Genomic DNA, 18,733 nt, shown 5'->3' with positions numbered 1-18,733 from the left:
ATCACCGATAGGACGGATAGCTCGATTTTGAATAGAGTCCAGGGAAGAGAGGTACGAGCTGAGTGAGACTCTTCGCACTCCGGTGGCCCGACACACCGCGGAATCTACAGACATCATCTGTTTTTTTTGGTTGTCATCTGATCCACCAATGTGAACTTGGGCGGACTATCAATGTTGGTTCGGAGGATGATGCACACTTACAAGCAAGACCTTACAAAGGAATGCTGGTGAGATGGGAGCTCTCCACGGGAGCTCCCGATGTTCCAAAGCAAGGTGAAGCGACTGGGGGCACGGGAGACTGTTCGGAGGGACGATTCCCTTCTCACGGCAATCAGGGGGAAGAAATCTTCTGGAACCCCTTCGAAACTTAGTCAGCGGCAGCAAGTAGCGCAAAATCCTAGGCTCCGACGACCATGATGATCGGAAAAAATCAAGGAACCCTATCGAGGCTGTTTGCGTAATTTCCGCGGGAGCTTGACTATTCCAGTCCGTTTCGTTTGCTTCCCGTGTGTTCCCGCCGTGGGAGGAACCGGCAATAGCCGCGGTAAATCAACAAAAAAGCTGTCGCGAAACTTTCCTCGGGACCGAATCGTATGGAGCCTTCTGGCGAGGATTCCTCATTAGCTAGCGAAAATGGAGCGTTACTGCAACACTGCTGTAAGTCTTCTTCTTTGAGAAATAGCCGATATCCAACGTCTCTGGCTGTCACTCACGAATTTGATACAACCAGGTGGGATCTGTTTCTCAACCCGCAGTGCTCGTTCATTGTCCTTTCTTCAAGAGCAGATATTCGACTTATGAGAAGTTCTTACTTCCAAGCAACGAAAAGAAGGCTAGCCCATCCAGCTCGTATTGGAGAGGCTCCGAGAGCGTACCGACCGTCCCCAGAGCTAAGCTATTCGAGAGAGACAAGAATGTTGATCCGTCACGAGACTCGCGCCCACCACTCCACCCCCTTGAGTTCTGTCAGGTTTGCGTCGGAGGTGAGTGGGTATCAGTGAGGTCGCTGTATTATCTTGGTCGAATCTCGCAATCCTCAAATGAGAGAGCATGCTCTGATCACCGAGCATGGTCTGAGAGATCTTGTGTTGACGGGCTTCCTCTTATCTACGGGCACTCTTCCAGACCTACATTTGACGGACACTATCCAAGCATCAGTGGCGTACACAGGATTTTTCTTGGGGAAGGGGGGGGGGCTAGATAGGGTCTCCGCATGGGGCTGGAATCCAGTATGGAGATTCGCTCCTGTACTACAGCATTGCGAAGGGAAATCTGGGAGGGGCCCATAGCCCCCGCTGCGTACGCCCCTGCCAAGCATGGACTCCGCGCAGTTGTACAACGGGAAGTCAACTAATGCGACCTCAGCGGGGTGTCGAACGAGACGTATGTACATGTACGAGCTTCCATTCGTTTGTCCCTTCTCGACGCCAGGATTTCGAGGTTTCCGAGAGTTTCGATAGATATGATAGATCATCCGATCCGAACGGGAATGCTCCTATCAATGAGCACCCCGATTTGACGGGCGCCGATCTGGGGGCTCAAAGGAACCCTATCAAGGAGAATACGGTACGCACTAATCATGGTCTCTAGTACCAGACAGCGGACGGGAACATATTCCGGCCCCTCATCGAAGATCGAATCGAGGGTCGTTCCAATCGTGCCAACTTGGGATTTGATAGACCCGCGAATGTATGGATGCTGCCCCCCTCCACGGGAGATTTCTCTTGAGACTCCCAAATGTGATTCGCTGAGAGACTGCAGCCAACCTCTGCCCGCCGAAACGCCGAATAACCAAAAACCGTCGGAAGATGGTATCCGCCAGCCGCTAGCGGATCCCACGGCGACAGCCCCACCCAATCTTCATGTAACAGGAGGAAAGCGTCGGTCGGCGCGGTCGACCAGCGGTCGTTCTATGACCATTGTACCCATGCTTCCAAGAAAATTATCACACAAAAGCAGTCTTTGACTGAAGGCTCACCGCGGGAAGAGGGGGCCTCGATGTCGGAACTGTGCGATTGCGAATTCGCGGCTTGCTAGTCGAGTGGCTGAGACCAACTCCGTCGGCAGACTTCGGGAGCATGTTCATCCTTTATCCGGACCCCGAATGAGACTGCTTCTCCAGTAGAAGATGGGGACCCATCGCTTTCCCATTGTGGGATGTTATCGATTTTGGACCAGAGCGTTCCGACTCAAGTTCAAAAGTTCCCTCCCATGCAGAGCGAAGTACGCGCCGTGGCGGAGCGCGGTGGTCGTGGTGACTGGGTCCAAGGCTGGTTTGACAAATTAAGGTCGACGTGACTTCATTCTCTCGACCACCAGAAAGCACCTTGTCGAAGAAACTGGGTAATCGTTCGAGAAGCTCAGAAGTTTTATCGAGCCTCCAAAGGGGATCGTTCGGCTCACACAATGCTCCCGACAAAGGTGGGTGTGCATCCGAAGCAAAAAAATACGCACTGTCTCAGGGCTCTGCTTTTCACGCCTCTGCAGGCCTGTTTGAATTCCCGTAGAGTGTGTGACTCTGAAGTTTTCTCCGACTCCCTAAAGATCTCTCTTCGATGAATGGCCACTGACTAATCCAGATATCGACAATACGGAACCTTCGGGAAGACTTGCCTTGCTTAATCGTTCTTGTGAGGTAAGCCAGAGATCAATGTTTAGTGTGGCATTTCGATCGGAGCGTGGTATCCGAGGTCCGGATCGAGCTCGATGGAGATATCACGATCTCCGGTCGGAATATCTTCAGACTTTCCCTGCGATCAGTCGCTTCCGCTAATAATACAAACCGGATTGTGTAAGGTTCGGGATAGACTTGATCTTCCACAGAATCAGATCCTTTATCGATCGAATATCTGGAGAATTCCCAGGGTTAGCAGGGCTTGAACAGAAAAAAAAATCCGAAAGTCTTCGTGGCCTCTACCGTGCCCGGAAACATCTTCCGAAAACCCGAGGATGGCTGTTCCTGAGGCGATGTCTCAATTCGATGGCTAACATCGGGATTACATCTGAAAGCGTTGAGTCGGGGGACGGATACGGTAGCCTTGAGAACGAAACCAGATCCATTCACGATGTGGAAAAGGAAACCAGACAGAGGGATCGCTTGAGAAGAGGGAGTGTTGAGCTATGGAACGTAGTGAGGGTGAGTCCTTCAGGGAAAGGGCTGCGGGGCTTAAACTGCATGAGGTTTTGCTCTATTTGCCACTCTGACTAGATTCGCGGGAGCAACAATACGTCGTATTGGCTTTCCGATCGATAATGGTCGGGGACTTCATCTGAATGTTAGTTATTCATGATTCCGGATAAACTCCGATAAGGTGAGTCGCGAACCCGAGCAAGCTTCTAATCTTATCATGCGATATTTCCTACGGACGCACGGTTGGGTCGACGCCTCAAGCCATGCTTTCGAAAGGAAATCGAGTGAGGGAATGTCTAAAATTCTATGCTCGAAATCGGATCACGATATTTTCGAGGAGAATTGGTCCCAAACAGTGGACTCACAGACACGCAAACTGTGTGTTTCCACTGTGGATCTCCCGCGGATCCTGAGAACAGGCGGGACGATTCGGTGATCGGATCTCTATAGAGCGGACCCATACGCGACATCCTCGCCAACATCCCGATATGATTACCTCTATTCGCAGTGTGATGTCTCCAATCTTCGGAAGAGCTCTCTTCTACGCCATAATTCTGCCGGTATTGCTACCCTCGCTCATCCACGATACAGCTGTGAGTATTCCTATCCGTCGAAGCAAGCTGCTCGGGAATTCGCTTGAAGATATTCATACATATACTTCGAAACTCCGGCACGGAATACCTGGCGACGTCGAGCTCCCTCCGTCGATGATCGGTTTGTCGCTGAGAGACACTGTAATTGTATTGAAGTCTTCGTAGTCAAAGAACTGTTCTTCGGATTAGGCCGGAAAGGAACCTCCGTCTCGCCTATGATTCTCCTGCATCGATCAGAGATTACAGTATTATTGAGCTGGAGGCGTTCTCCCAGAGGGAGAATCGCCAAGTTCAATCTCTGTACCAGGTCCGAATCTGGGGGCGAGTCTCGAAGGTGCGAGGGTCTCAGCACCATGGGGGATCCGTCGTTGTGTTTCTTTACGTTGAGTCGATCCGAATCCTCGTCATCGATTGGGAACACAATTGCCGTAGTAATTATGTCCCTTGACCCTCGAAGGACTGCGCGTTAATCAATCACGGCAAAACATTCGAGTTCGCATACGAGACGCGCGACGAGGAAGGCAATATGAAAATGCATCAAGAAGTACAAGACCACATGGGCCACAGGAAGGGAACTTATGGCTATCGACATGCGAATGGGCTGTACCGGTGAGTGACGCTATCCAATTAATATTCTCTTTATAGTATATCCGCTCGGCTCGATTTCCGCACTTCATTCCTATCTCGTGGGAGCAGGTTCGTCGATTACGTTGCTGATAATTTCGGCTACCGAGTGACCGTCAGAACGAACGAGCCTGGGACTAGCAACGTGCTTGGGGCTCATGTAACTGTGCGCTCCAACCCGAGGCTGGAGGCCGTAGAAGACCCACAGCGCAACAATTCGCGCCCACGGGGCCTCGAAAAGCAAGCTCCGATCGCGCTGCTGACAAGCCAAAAAGAGTCGAACGGACTCGCTTCACGAAGACTTCAGTTGCAATCAGCCGTAATCTTCCCAGCTCCTCCCATGATTCGACCACCCAAATACAGACCGCGGTCGATTCGTGTTGCGCCTTCGAACATCATTCAGCCGGCTTTCAGAAAGAGTCGGACCTGACGCAAACTTTGTGCAAATAAAATGCCGGCTTCAAGTATTTATTCAATGTTCCGAGGGCTCTTCATGAATATTGGATTTAATTACTGATCGATGCTGACCACACGTCCGAGGGTTAGGTATCAGGTGCCCGACTCTCAGATGCCCGACATGTCGAGAAGCTGTCCGGAGGTCGAATAAATTTCCATGAGGTCTGAAAGAAGAAATACGTCTGATCGTTTCCAAGGAAGCCCCCGACAGTGGAGCCGAGACGATGAGAGCTGGCCCCGGGATCCGCGGAACTCGTGGAATTACAGAAGGTTTCGATTCGTGCCGAGGTGGGGTCTGATGCTTGCGTTATCCGTGATTCTTCATAGAGGGGAGCCTCCGGATGTTTGAAGGAGCGCGCGTGTGAAGTAGCCTGCGAGAGAGACTTTGTGCTATAGCTCTCGAGCTCAGACGACTGATGCCATTCTAGTAGATGAACACCGCTCCTCAGAATCTACAGCCTGAGGATGGTCATCACTTTCGGGCTCGACGTATTTTCTCGCTCCGTGAACCTCGATTCCAGAAGTTCTTCGTCCCTCGGGTCCTTGGAGCAGAGGAATCGTAGCGCATCTCAAAGCTGACGTCGGTTTAGGGAGAGAGCATTCATTCTCGTGGAGAGGGTCAAGTGAGCAGCTGAGTAGGTTGAGAAGCCACCAACTAGACGCCCGGTCTCCTTCCGTGGCTTCCGCGTGCTGCCCGGATACTCAAGAAAGGTTAGATGGTATGCATAGGAACGTTCTGTCGATTCGACGTAGATTCCTCAGTATTCACTATTGATTTTCCGGCGCTATCAACGCCGCGCCGCAAACTTTCATGATCCATGGTGGACTGCGTCGGCGTTGAGAGTGATTCTACCATTTACCTGGAGTTGGGTTGAGTCATCTGTCAGCAGATGCAGCGTTCTCTCCATCGAGTCCCGATAAACGATCGCGTGCCACCTTCGTGACTCGAGGGAGCCGCGAGCAGTTCTCAGCTGCGGAAGAAGGTTACTTCGTCTTTCTCCGCAATGGAAGGGTGCCTCTTTCTTATCCCTGTTTCTCAACTGTGAGATACTATGGATCATGTTCGGAAGGAGTCAAAAGTCAACGTTCATTCCCTTCATCAACGGCAGAGCCCGAGGAACCTCATCTCGCGAACGGAATAACACCGAGTGCAGGGAGTCATGATGAACATCGCCTGAGCTCTACCCTAGAATCTTTGAGGACTTGATGTCTGAGCAGCTTATTTGCACCAATCGTCCCAAAGCACCATGTTTGGTGGAAATCCGGTGACCTCGGCCGATGGTTTGCCCTTGGAGCTCCATACTCAGAATGTTCCAGTTGTTCAGTACCAAATGCCACGTGTGATCCGGGAGCTCCCGAGGCCCTCGAAGGCTCCTATCCTTGTCGACGCGAGCTCGATATGACCGCAGGCGTGCTCACCATGCTCCGAGTGTTTGATGTGCCGCGTAGCCGCAAAGGACGGACGTGCCTGATGGAGAGCTTCCAAGGGGACTGGGAACAAGGTCTTCTCTAATTGGCTGGGAGTCTAGGAGGGATTGATATGATCACGGATGAGGATTCGTGAATTCGGAATGATTCATGCGCTTCTGCCCTCCTCGTGGTTCCATTTCGCGGAGCCTCGCTGGCGTTCATTGGATTACATCGAAATATTGCCCTGGTAGCTTGTTGCAACGTTGGTCAAGCTTGATTGCCGACCCGAAGTTCCTTCAAGAATCTTAGGTGAATCCCCGCAGCCCCTCTGGCGCACGTATCTCCTTAGACTTCCGCATTGCCTCGACGTGACGCTGCGCGGAGACGCGAGGGGATGCAGGAATGTAGATCCGTGGCTTCCGCGATCGAACTTACCAATCATCAGATGAAGCTACCTGAGCGGTCGGTGATATCAATATAACAATTCAGGAACTCTTTCCCGCAGCTTCGGCGATGGCGGGCCTCATCAACATTTTCGGAACCAACGAGCACCTCTCAAGCTTGGTGGAGTTTTCGAACTGTCATGTCGTCGTAGATGGCTCGAATCTCCAGCACTTAATAGGCACCCAGAACAGTGCGCTTTCGAATCTTCCTGCCTACGAAGAGTCGGTGGCGAACTTCTTCAAACACTTTCTCAATGCGGGGATTACACCCCACGTGTTTTTTGACGGACCTTCGAGAAGTAAGGTTTTATAAGTATCTCCTATATCCAGATTATTCTTCTTCGATATAATCAAGCGAATGGATGAGTCCATGATTCGTTGGAGAAGGAGAATTCCTACGTCTCGGCTCTTTTCTCTGCGCGCAGGTGATTCGTATAAGTGGGGACGAGCTAGGGAGCGTCGAGAAGAACGTTTAGAGAGACTGAGCAACGCACCCCGCGAAACCAAGCGGTCTGTCTTCGAAATCCCGGCTCCGACGGCCGTACAGGACATATTCCGAGACGTTATATACTCTCTGGGTATCCGGTCAGTTCAGGTGAGATCTTGTCGTTCTCATCGGCGCGGCGCAAAACCTCATGAGGCTCCTCTAGCGGGTGCCTGAAGAAACATTCCGCTACAACGGGCGACTCCTTCCAGGTGTCTGCCAAGCGTGACTATACTCTCGAAATGATTTCACACGCCAAATACCATAAAGCTTTCCTGGTGTCTGGGAATACGAAGTTCTTCGTGGAAGACATACCGAAAGGTTTCGTTTGTATCATCGCGGGGAGGCACCAATATTTCGAGTCGCGATCGCAGTGCATTATGAAGACGTTTCATTACAAGAAGCTCACAGAGCTCATCGGTTTGGGTCGGTTTCACGGATTTACTCAGCGATACACATCGTTTCCGTTCTGATCGCTGATGACGCCGATACACAAGGGATGCTCTGGTTCAAGACTCCGTTGTTCCGCAGACAAATCGCCAAATCCTTACGCGCTCACAATGTGGAGGACTGCCCTATACCACAGGGATGTATTCGGGAAATTCACCGAGCAGTTCGGCAAACAAGCCCACCCGCCACAGTTTTATCCGAGGTCCAGGTGCTTCTGGATGCAGAGCTTGTTGTCTCAGAAATGTCGGAAGTAGGTTGGAAATTCATAATATTGGGACTCCGCGACGGCGAAAAGCGGGAGAAACGATATACCGGAGTCTTTTGTGGGGAATCCGCTCAAATAGGCTCCAACCCATGAATCGATGTTAATTCGCAGAGTTACACACTTGAAGCTCCTCCAGTTCTTCCTCGAAAATAAGTGTGCGGACGCTGAGCGAATCGTCTGTGGACAGGTGAGTAATTGGTCGGTACTCGCTGTGCATGTGAAGGACTCGTCTAGGCGCGATATGAATGCCGTCGAAAAGTCGTCCTCCCGGAGCATCAGATCGGTACTCTTCCCAGTTGAGTCCCGGAGACCGTGGAATCGCGAAGCTCTTCTTCCAACAAAACATCGCTGCTCAGCTCACCACGCCAGATGACGTTTTTGAGCGCATCGCGAACCAAATTGAGTCTGGAAGTTTTTGCGACGATGATCTTCCCCAGTGGTTCCTCCGTTACCTCACGATCGAGGTGAGTGTGCAGCGTGTGATGAATCGACCCCCGGAACCAATACCCCGGAAACACCCCGAGCTGACTCCGAAGCGCTCCAATTCTAGTGTAAGGTGGTTCCTGGATTGATGGATACACTGACAGATCGTCGCCATTACCTGATGGCACTCACAGAAGACTTCAACAGAGAGTCCGTGAATAAGACTACAGTTCGCCTTCGTCGCATCATCTACGGAATTCTGTTCTCTGATCGCAAAGACTCGGGAGGGCCCGTAGAGGTCTTAGGTGAGGGAAAATCGAGGCCAAAAGACGGACAGTGCGTTGTATTTGCAGACCCGAAGCAATACGCGGACATTACTTCTGATCCTACGTAATGCTGGATTTCCTCCGCAGAGCTCGACCGAGAAGGTATGGAACTCCGAGAGGCTTCGCTCAAGCCCATACGGAAGCTGTGGAACCCGAATGAGCAGTACGAAGGCCACGATGTTCCGGGCTTGAAAGAAATGGAGTGCCTTCCGGAGCCTGAGCGCATTAAGCTATTTCTGTTGAGTTTGGGTGAGTACAACCATGTATGAGCTGCTCTTTGTCTCCGTGCGTACCACGCTTGTTGGAGCAGCATGACACCGAAAGCTTGCCGAGAAGAGGCTCGGGCCTCTGCCCGATGAGCCACAGAGGACCCTATCTCTTGGAACTTCCCCGAGGATTCCTCCTCTCAAAGCACCGATTCGACCGAGAGGAGAACCTTTTCTATGTACTCGGGAAGATAAAATTATCCGAGACGAGCGACCGGTGTTTTTGGCGGTCGGAACTCGGTCGTCCAAGCGCTCGTGCAGATCGTCAAACGGAATTGTCTCGAATGTGAGCTCGCGAACGGCTGCAAGGGTGTCTGGCATGGCCCTGAGCACCTTCTGCCGAGGCGCACCGGAGGCTACTACGGAGAGAAGACAATGTTTCCTTGAGGAAAGCGTCATGCTACTACGTTTGCAGGAGTTGAGGAAAGCCTACGCCAAAAGATCGACTCCAAAGAAGTGCTGTATGTCATAGCTGTGCTGAGGTACTGGTCTGTCGCCGCCAAGGGAGTACGCAAGCAAGATCTGCTGCGCATACTGCTGACGGCTCTGCTCGTCGAAAAAAAGTGAGTTGCAATCAGGTGCCCCATTTACATACATATTCCTCATCCAGCGGGGCTCGCGAAAGCGAGGCGCACAGCGGCTTATTCTCACGGAATACTCGATGCCCCCGCTCTCCGATATTGCAGGTACTCGAAAGTGAGCAATGTATTCAGAAAACCGGTGCGTCTCAGGGAGCAAGAATACATTAATCTTGGCATTGACTTCGAACCAAGCAGCGTCTCGATGCTCCTCCTTGGAACGTTCGCCCATATGCACCCACTTGCGCAGCTGCAAAACTCCACGCTGTTTGGGCGAACTCTGCATCGACTCCTCATGCAACCACTGGGCGCGACGTCCGATTGTATAGAAACCATCACGAGCGAGGTAGCCTTCCATCATATCTACAACCTGACGAACAGAATGACTGAAGCCGAGTTGGAGGAATTCGTCTTAGACTTGGTCCATGAAGACAGCAGGGGAAACTTCATCGACACCTTAAATCTGATTTGGGACGAGGAGGCACGAAGTTTGGGGGAAATCATTCTCAGCGGTTTCCGCGGAGACGATGAGTTGTAAAGCACATGGAGTCCATGAAACTCCGTTTGTCGAAGCTCCGTTACGGGTAGCCGTATCATATCATGGCGGCCAATGATACCTCATGAATGCCGACGATCTTCCCCCATTTCCAATGCATGGGCGGTGAAGAGAGCTTCATCAGCTGTTTTTCCCCACTAAAGAATATGAAATAGACCTGATAGATACCGGACAAGAGACCGTGATCGATCTCTTTTTAAGTCATTAATAAAGAGAAATGCGCACCGGTGCTAAAAGCCCGTCTCATTGTCACCTGACTAGATTTCAGTACTTTCATCCCAGTAGGTTTTCTTGTGCCGAGACACATGATACGATAGGCCGGCATGAGAGACATACGATCACGCAATTTTTCACGATACATCAACAACATCAATGATACAACAACATTCTAGACGGAAGGTTGGAGGATCCTCAGCGTTTCGCTTCAGCAGATTCGGGGAAGGCTCACCACCATCTCGCGCCAGAATGCCCATTAGGGGCAAAGATAGGGCTCTATTCCTCTCGGCTTTCGGCCGTCCGAAAACCTAAGAATGAGCCAGATGGAAGTGGAGACTGTATTCTTTGCGTTCGTGCGATCACTCTCAGATCAGAGAAGAAAGTTTCCGTCGCTGACATCTGACCATGAACCCGGCATCATGCGGAGGTTCGGACTGGGACTACCCGAAACCTCCGGCTGATGTCTGGATTCCAAACACGACGAGGTTCCGGGGAGCGCCTGATTGCTCAGACGTCGATACAATACACTTCCAGGCATAGAGAACTTTGGCTGGCGGCGGCTTCGGGGTTGTCCTCGTGGGGAGTCTCGCAATTGAAGTTCGATTGGCGGCGTGAATCTCGTAGACGGGGTCTACCCAGGAGTCTTGCGGCAGAACTATCTGCCTGGGCATCGGTCTAGACGCTCGTCGTCTATTTGTTCCGGGGATGAGCTGTTCGCGATGATGTAGCTGCCCGCATATGGTAATTTGAGCAGACGTCTCATCGGAAACTCCACGAGGAAGGTGTGACACGACTCGGTGGGACCGTACTAGCGAGGAACCAAGAGATGAAGGGACCAATGCGGTTTGAAGACTTCGGTTTCGAACGGATGTGCCGAGCTCTCCGAAACCATCGTCGAATGTATCATGAGTAGGGCTCGACTTCCGTCGCGGCTTTTTAGCCGGATTGAGCTCTTCAGGCTCCCATAGACTTTCTTTAGGGAAACGCCTCGCAAGGCAACGAAAATCGCGGTCACGGTCACGGACCGCGACGAAAGTCGAGCCCTGAATCATGAGTCATGAGGGGCCGAGAGTGAGCAGGTTTTCACACGAGAAATCGGTCGAGGAGTGAATCTCTTGCAGCTGCGAAAGATTCTGATCCAGACGAGGTTATAGAGCTTCAATATTCAGTGCCAAGATGCAAATGATGACAGCGAGTTTATCTTGTTGCTGCCTGATATCGAGGCGGGACCAGAGCCGCGAACAGCGAAATGTGCACAGTTGTGAATCTTCCCCGTTCGTTTTAAGTCCGCGTCGAAGTTCCTTCGGAAGGCATGAGAGGAAACATCCAAAGACAGTGGATCGATAATCAGATCTTCAGTCTCCAGAGCGAGACCAGATGATGATAACGACTTCGATGACAATTTTTCGAGCTCGCTCTGCAGGGTGAAGCGCTGAGTCCACCCAGGACGCGGTCCAACCTTGATTGAGTACGCGTCAAGCGTCAACCACCAAGGAAATCTGAAGCCCCGACCGGCGAACGCGGGCATCAGCGGAATGGTTCCAAGAAAAAAAACGGTCGTGGATCGCGCATATGCCCGGGCTCTGAGTTTGGGGGCATCCGGCAATCGAGTGTTTCGTTTTCTATTCGAATTGCGGTCTCCCCACGTGCCCTAGCGGAATGTTCCCCGTAGTTGGGGGACTATAACACTCCATCCATCACCAATCACCAGTCACGAGGAACTCGTAGGGCCGATGAAGACGAAGTTATCCATAACATGGGTACATCTTCCAGCTTCCAGCACTTGCTGGCTGACTTGCTGAGGTTTCATTCGAGAGTCGGCCAAGTGCAACGAGCTCGCGAGATACGTGCTCTAAGATCCAAATACCCGTAGACAGTGGTGGCATCAGACTTCAGACCAGAGGTCCGCTTGGGGTATGAGCGAAATCGTGAGGCCTTTCGGCATTTAGACTAGTCCTTCGAAAAGGTGGAATGTAGCGGACTAGGGACGAATATCGATTTGTCTACGTCCCGAAGACTAGACCCCGCTGGTCCACCCACTTAGTTTGATCAGTAAGTAGGGAGCTCACTCATTGTCAGTCTCTGGATTTCCTGCCGTATTATATGGAATCTATTAGAGACGGCAAAAGTCTGATGTTCGATGGACTCCGATCACGACAGGGATGCGCCGTGAATTCTATTCCCCGCCGTCATGCTCTTCGAGAGTCCGGGGGGAATCGGCGTTGTTTAATGCTTCAAATGGTTCCTCTTTGCAGTTGCAGTCATGACGGGCCTGTGCAACATTTTCGCTCCCAACGGCTTCCTGACGTGCCTTGAAGAGTTTTCCAACTGTCACGTTGTTATCGATGGTTCGAACCTCCAACATTATTTCTCAAGCCGGAGAAATGCACTCTCGAATCTCCCGGACTACGAGATGTCAGTGAGGAATTTCTTCCAACACCTTCTGGATGCCGAAATCTCACCCCATGTATTCTTCGACGGTCCTTCGAAACGTAATTACTCGGTTTCCATTTCCGCGAAGCTTTCCGTTGATAGTGTAGCATCTCCATTCGATGCAGCGCAGGCTCCCGAATGACCCCTTCCTCGTTCTCCGGCCAAGCAGATGATCCAGTCAAATGGGAACGGTCCAAGACACGTCGTCAGGAGCGTCTTGAGAGTTTGATTACGGGGAGGCATTCATTCGGCAGAGGTCCCCTCGAGTTCCCGCTCCCAGTAGCCGTCCAGAATATATTCCGAGATGTGATCCATTCACTGGGTGTTAACTCAATCCAAGTAGGTGGATTTCGCTGGAATGGAGCCCGTACACGCGATTCGGCGAAGTCGCATGGGAGCGACCTCCGCTTCGACTCGAATTCATCATCCTTCCAGGTATCCGCAACACGTGACTACTTCGTAGAGATGGTTGCTCACGCAAAATACTTTAATACTTTCCTGATCTCGGGGAATGCGAAATTCTACCTGGAAGACATTCCTCGAGGTTTCGTTTGCTATAATGAGAGAGGCGTCGATAAGTTCGCGCCTAGGACGAAGTGCATAATGAAGGTCTTCCATCTCGAAAAGCTCGGCAAACTACTCGGCTTGGGTAAGTTCTTGGAGGCTCGCGGGATCTGCGAATCTTCCAGGCCCCATCTACGGCCATTCTATATATTCTTCAGATGCTTCACCAAATCCTCACGCGCTCTCCATGTGGAGAACCGTTCTCTATCACAGAGACACATTCAAGAACTTCACGGAGTCTTTCTTCGGGAAATCCGCCACCCGTCCAGATTTTTACCCGACATCGAAGCCCTTTTGGATGCAGAGCTTGCTGACGGACAGATGCCGGAAGTGGGTTGTTGTGAGACAGCCGTGAAGCTCTCTAAAAGCTTTCCATTCTTGCATCCATCGATTCCAATAATTTATGTTCGCCTGTAATGCAGAGAGGTCTGTGTTCCTATAGGGTCAGTCATCTCAAATTGCTCCAATTTTTCCTCGAAAAGAGCTCGGCGGACGCGACGAAGGTAATCTGCAGCCAGGTGAGCGAGCCATAGCTGGGGGAGGGGGTCTCTATGCCGAATCGTCCGGGAACAAAAATCCGGGAAACTGAAATCGCTCGTAAACAAGAATCTCTCAAAGTGAATATTTCGAAGAGACAACATTGGAGGAGAAATGTTTATTTTCCAAACTCTCCGCAGTTGTACCTCGCAGAGCGCAAAGAGGCAGCCCTCCTATTCGAACAGGAGATCGCGGCTCGATCGATAGAACCTCACAATGTCTTCGAGCGGATCAAGAGCCAGATCGAATGCGGAGACTACTCCGATGAAGACCTCCCGCAATGGTTCCTTCGCTATCTAACGGTCGAGTGTAAAGTGATTCCGGGTCTGATGGATTTCATGACCGATCGACGACATTACCTGATGACGCTCCCGGAAGATTTCGATAGAGAATCCGTGAATGAATCTACGGTCCGTCTCCGTCGGATCATCTACGGGATCCTTTTTTCGGAATCGAAGACCGGCCACGAGGCCGTTCTTATCACAGGTTAGTGAGCGTCATTTCGGGGAGAGAATCCACCGCAGGGTTTGACGGTTCTCACCGAGGTGAGGAGGGAGCTTCTCACCCACCCCCTCATTCTGCTCGATCCATTACCTCCTCTATCCGATTGTGTCCCAGAGCTCGATCGGAAGGGAGATAAGCTTCAAGAAAGGAAACAAACACCGATTTGGAAATTGTGGGACCCTGATGCGCACCGCGAGCCTTTCGACGTCCCGGGTCTGAAGAAGGTGGAGCTCCTATCCGAGGCTGAACGAATCAAGTTATTCCTTTCAAGCATGGGTGAGGATGGGGTCCATGCTCCGACCAAGACGAATGCCACTGTCTGGGGTGTGCCGCTGATCATTCCCTAGATAGGAATCGAGCTTTTTTGCAGGGGTTTCGGGGGAGTTAAGGCGGCAAACGGACTCGGGCGAAGTCTTGTACGTGCTCTCTGTTCTGAGGTATTGGACGCTGGCTGCGGAAGGCATTCGGAAGGTCGACCTCTGGAGGGTCCTGCTGACAGCTCTCATGGTGCGAGAGAGGTCAGTTTGACTGGTGTGGAACCATTCGGTGGCAGGAGTACCTAATCTTCTCATCCTCGCGCAGACGATGTAGCTCAATAGCCTCTCGGTATTCCAGATACTCCAGACCGAGCAATATATTCAAGAAATACCCTGTACGCTCTAACGAGGCGGCTCTTGAGGGTCTCGGTATAGACTTCGACCCGCGGACCGTGCCGAACTTCCCCGGATCGTTTGCTCGTATGCATCCTCTCTCGCAGCTGCAGAATGTCACGTTCTTCGCGCGAATCTTGCACCGGCTTCTCATGCAGCCCCTTGGTCCGAGCTCTGATTGTATCGAGACCTTCACGAGTGAATCGGCATTTTATCACATTTGTCAGCTCACCGACAAGATGAAAGAGGAAGAGCTGGAGAGTTTCGTCTTGGATCTCGTGGAGAAAAATAGCAGGGACAATTTCGTTCGAACCGTGGACTTGATCTGGGACAGTGAAGCCAGAGATCTCGGTCGAATAATTGTCAGCGGTTTCCGCGGCGACGACGAGCGAGCCTAATTCTTATGGGGTACCTTATCGGCAGATAAAAAGGAGAGGCACCTGAATTTTTAGAAGTTCCGAGATAATTCGGAGGTTTTTCAGGCCTCGAAAGTAATTGGTTGCGACAGCCCATCGGAAGGAACTTGGTCCTCCGTGTTTTAAACAAATAAACCTGATCGACTCATAGTCGGAGTTTCACGCTTGACGTAGCGTTTTATCCGCTTGAAGGCGTTGAAGCCAGAACCCGCCGCTCTGCGAGGGGGAAAACGAGGAGCAGAAGGGCGACGGGGATTCCCGAAGAGAATTTCTTGAGCTACTCCCCGAATGGTGGAAGATTTCTCTTCTTCTCTTCATACCGTCGGAACAGCCGGGACCGTAAAAAACTGGCTCGCGGCGCTGATCATCGGAGCTTTCGCCCGGAGAATAATACATCATATGTACTTGGGGCGACAAGGTTCACGCTATGGATGACGTCATGAATTTTTCGGCAAGCCAGAGCAGATATCCATGAGCGTGTATTCCAGCGTTTCCATTCCTCAATCGCTCCTCCGGCATTGTGAGATTCTCCTCCTCGAATCAATCGTCAAGATTCTCAAACGCACGTGGAACACTCTCGGTCGCGATCGCTTGAGCTTCTAGAGTACATCGATTTCTACTAGGGGTTTGCAGATGAAACCGGAAAATCCGTTAGTTGGCGCTCGCTCCGGCTTTGGTTCATATTTTCGCGCCAACCACAATGCGTTGTTTACATCGCCTCCCAGGCTCTACGAAACGATAGCGCGCGTTCGAAAATCAACTTGTGGAATTTTCGATAAATACGACCGAAAATGTCGACTTTTGTGCCAGATAAGGAAGTTTGCCGGAGCTCCCTCATTTTCTGCTACCACTTGGACAAAACGGCGAGTGAGGCACATTCTCTGCTCGTTCAGGCTTTTGGTGATCGCGCACTATGCAAGAGTCAATGTTACGCCTGGTACGAAAAGTTTAAAGCCGGGAATTTCGATAAAGAAAATGAACCGCGTGGAAGACCGGTCAGGAAGTTTTCTGTGCTCAAACCCGGTGAAACGGTCAACGCGGATCGCTACAAAGAGCAACTCATGAAATTGAACAGCGCTATCACCCAGAAACGTCCAAAAAGCGACCGAGATCGAAGTCGTGTCATCTTGTTGCATGACAATGCTTCGAGTCACCAAGCGAAAGCCGTCCGGGAAAAGCTTGCTGTTTTGAATTTTGAAGTCCTCGACCACCCGGCACATTCACCAGACCTAGCTCCTTCAGATTACTACCCATTTGGATTGATGGCCACCGAACTCAGAAATCAGCGCTTCTCGACATATGAAGACGTTCGAAAATGGCTATATGAATGGCTCGGCAGTAAACAGGAAGACTTCTACCGTAAAGGAATCCGGGCTCTCCCGGAAAGATGGGAGAGGTGCATAGCCTCCTTGGGAGAATACTTTGAATAAAGTCAGCCTTTTAGTTTTTCCGGAAAAATATTTTCATTTCTGAAAAAAAATTCCGGTTTCATCTGCAAACCCCTAGTATTCCCACTCCCCGGGACGAGACACCCGCTAAGAAATCTGGCGGGGCGCCACGGCAGCCCCTCCGGTGTTCTCTGCTTATCGGTGTTGACCACTGCGATTAGGGGCGAGGATTCTTTAGCTTCTTGACGCGATGACGGGAGATGCAATGGAGGAGAATTTCAGCTGCAAAGCCGATCATTGACACGGATGAGGCACTCACGAAAAGTTTAAGCGGGAACTCGCTCTCCATCTCTCCCCGGTTACGGTCTTCCGGCGCGAAAGAAGTGAGGAACCTCAAAAAAACGTTTTTCACTTTGCTTCTGTTAGCGCAGCAATTGTACTTCTTCCTGAAAAACCTTTTCCACAACATCGTTCCCTCCCGCTGTAGCTTCCGGAACGGCGCATTCAGAAGATCATATTTCAACATTTCGAGCGCGTATTGGTTCCACTCGTCATTACTCAAATGGGAAATTATCATCCTTGCCGTGTGCGGGCCCGACTTTGTACGGAAGACATAGCGTTGGGACGGATTGGGAAGGAGCAACCATTTCCGATCGCTTTTCTCCACTGAGAGCCGGTACATGTTACCGAAGCCGAAGAAGGAGCGGATTTGATGTACTTCAAAGCTTGAGCCACAGACGATCACCTCCTTCCGTCGTGGAGTGGACGACGGGCCCTGGAGAAGACGCCAGAAGACGTTCGTCGGTTGAATACTGTATTCCTGTCGCTGATGCAAACTCCTCGTATCAGATATTGAGCAATCCCGGTGTCCCGCGAGGCGTGGCCCGCTCGGTACGCTGATCGTTGAAGTCATATCGTCGACCAGGATCAGTGTGAAGAAAACATTCGCCGAAATCCATATGAACAGTGCGATCGGCACGCGTCGCTTCAGTTTCCTGGAACACATTTCAGATGTCGAGAGTCCACAGAGGAGCGCGAGGAAAGATTCGGTGAACGATGTACCACTCAACAGCCAGATTGACGCTCCCAGGAAAGTCATGATGCTCAAGTTGAGTGTGTTCAGCACGTTTCCACGAATTTCGGACACGGGAACATATTTGTCAAAAGCAAATGAGACAATGTCATTGTCCATAAAAGATGGGAGCCTCTGGAGATCGTCCATGAGGAAGTCAGAGAGTCCGAATTGGAGACTTATGTTCAGGCATGGTTCGAAATCTGTATGAACAGACAGAATATTCTGTCCGTCGTGAAGTCCCTCGTATTTCATTCGGCGAAGATTTTCCATTCTCGTGGGCAAGTGAGGACACGCTTTCCTGATATCGCGAGACATCCAGTCAGATATGCATTTCTGCATCGATGACGTCCGCTCCATCTTCTCCATATTCATCTTGTTGCCGAAAGGTAGGCCGAACACCGACCTTCTGCCGCAGACCACGATTCGAGGTGTTCTAGCGTAACGGAAGGTGTTTACGTAGATAACCTCTTTAAAATCGTTCGGTGCGTTCTCCAATTGAGTCTCGATGTCCAAAGTTGAGTGAAAGTCTTTGGTTATCACGATCAACAAGTCGGTTGCGTCTTTCCTCCGGAAAACCTTCGAGTAGGTGTGTACCCAGCTCAACATACGGTCTCCCCAATGTTGTAGACCCGTGTAATTGTAGCAGAAGAACACCACCCTGTTCGCGCCTCGGCTCCTCGCACCGTGAGAGAAGCTATCGTCCAGGATGAAGTTCTCGAGGTTTCTCGTCAAAACCAGGCGTGGTGAAACTTTGAACCAGGTCCTGAGGTGGCACTCCACGAGCTCAATGAGGATGTTGCCCTCGTGAGCGACCTGTTCGACTGCATTCATGGCGAGAGCGACGATCTTCTCCTCAGCCTCAGAGGCTTCGTACGACGATCTGAGATCGCCATGCATGGAGGTTTTCTCTACCTCGTTTCCGAGACTGTCCAGCTTCGGACTTTCT

At 51.2% G+C, this 18,733-nt stretch overlaps 1 protein-coding gene across 1 annotated transcript; it reads left to right on the top strand.

Annotated features, from left to right (window-relative positions):
• The first annotated feature begins 5,468 nt into the window (after nucleotides 1–5,468).
• Nucleotides 5,469–10,076, top strand: LOC100899580 (uncharacterized). The gene is made up of 11 exons (XM_003747552.2): nucleotides 5,469–5,514; nucleotides 6,719–6,955; nucleotides 7,082–7,251; nucleotides 7,353–7,566; nucleotides 7,672–7,840; nucleotides 7,967–8,042; nucleotides 8,152–8,319; nucleotides 8,406–8,583; nucleotides 8,692–8,853; nucleotides 9,286–9,433; nucleotides 9,557–10,076. Exons 2-11 carry the CDS (start codon nucleotides 6,727–6,729, stop codon nucleotides 9,984–9,986), a joined length of 1,944 nt encoding a protein of 647 aa, XP_003747600.1. The 5' UTR covers nucleotides 5,469–5,514; nucleotides 6,719–6,726; the 3' UTR covers nucleotides 9,987–10,076.
• The last annotated feature ends 8,657 nt before the right edge of the window (nucleotides 10,077–18,733 follow it).

This window comes from Galendromus occidentalis, unplaced genomic scaffold (genome assembly GCF_000255335.2).
Source record: "Galendromus occidentalis unplaced genomic scaffold, Mocc_1.1 scf7180000077524, whole genome shotgun sequence".
NCBI classification, from domain to species: Eukaryota; Metazoa; Arthropoda; class Arachnida; order Mesostigmata; family Phytoseiidae; genus Galendromus; species Galendromus occidentalis.
The sequence above is the reverse complement of the archived record's forward strand: the minus strand, read 5'-3'. Positions and strand labels throughout refer to the sequence as shown.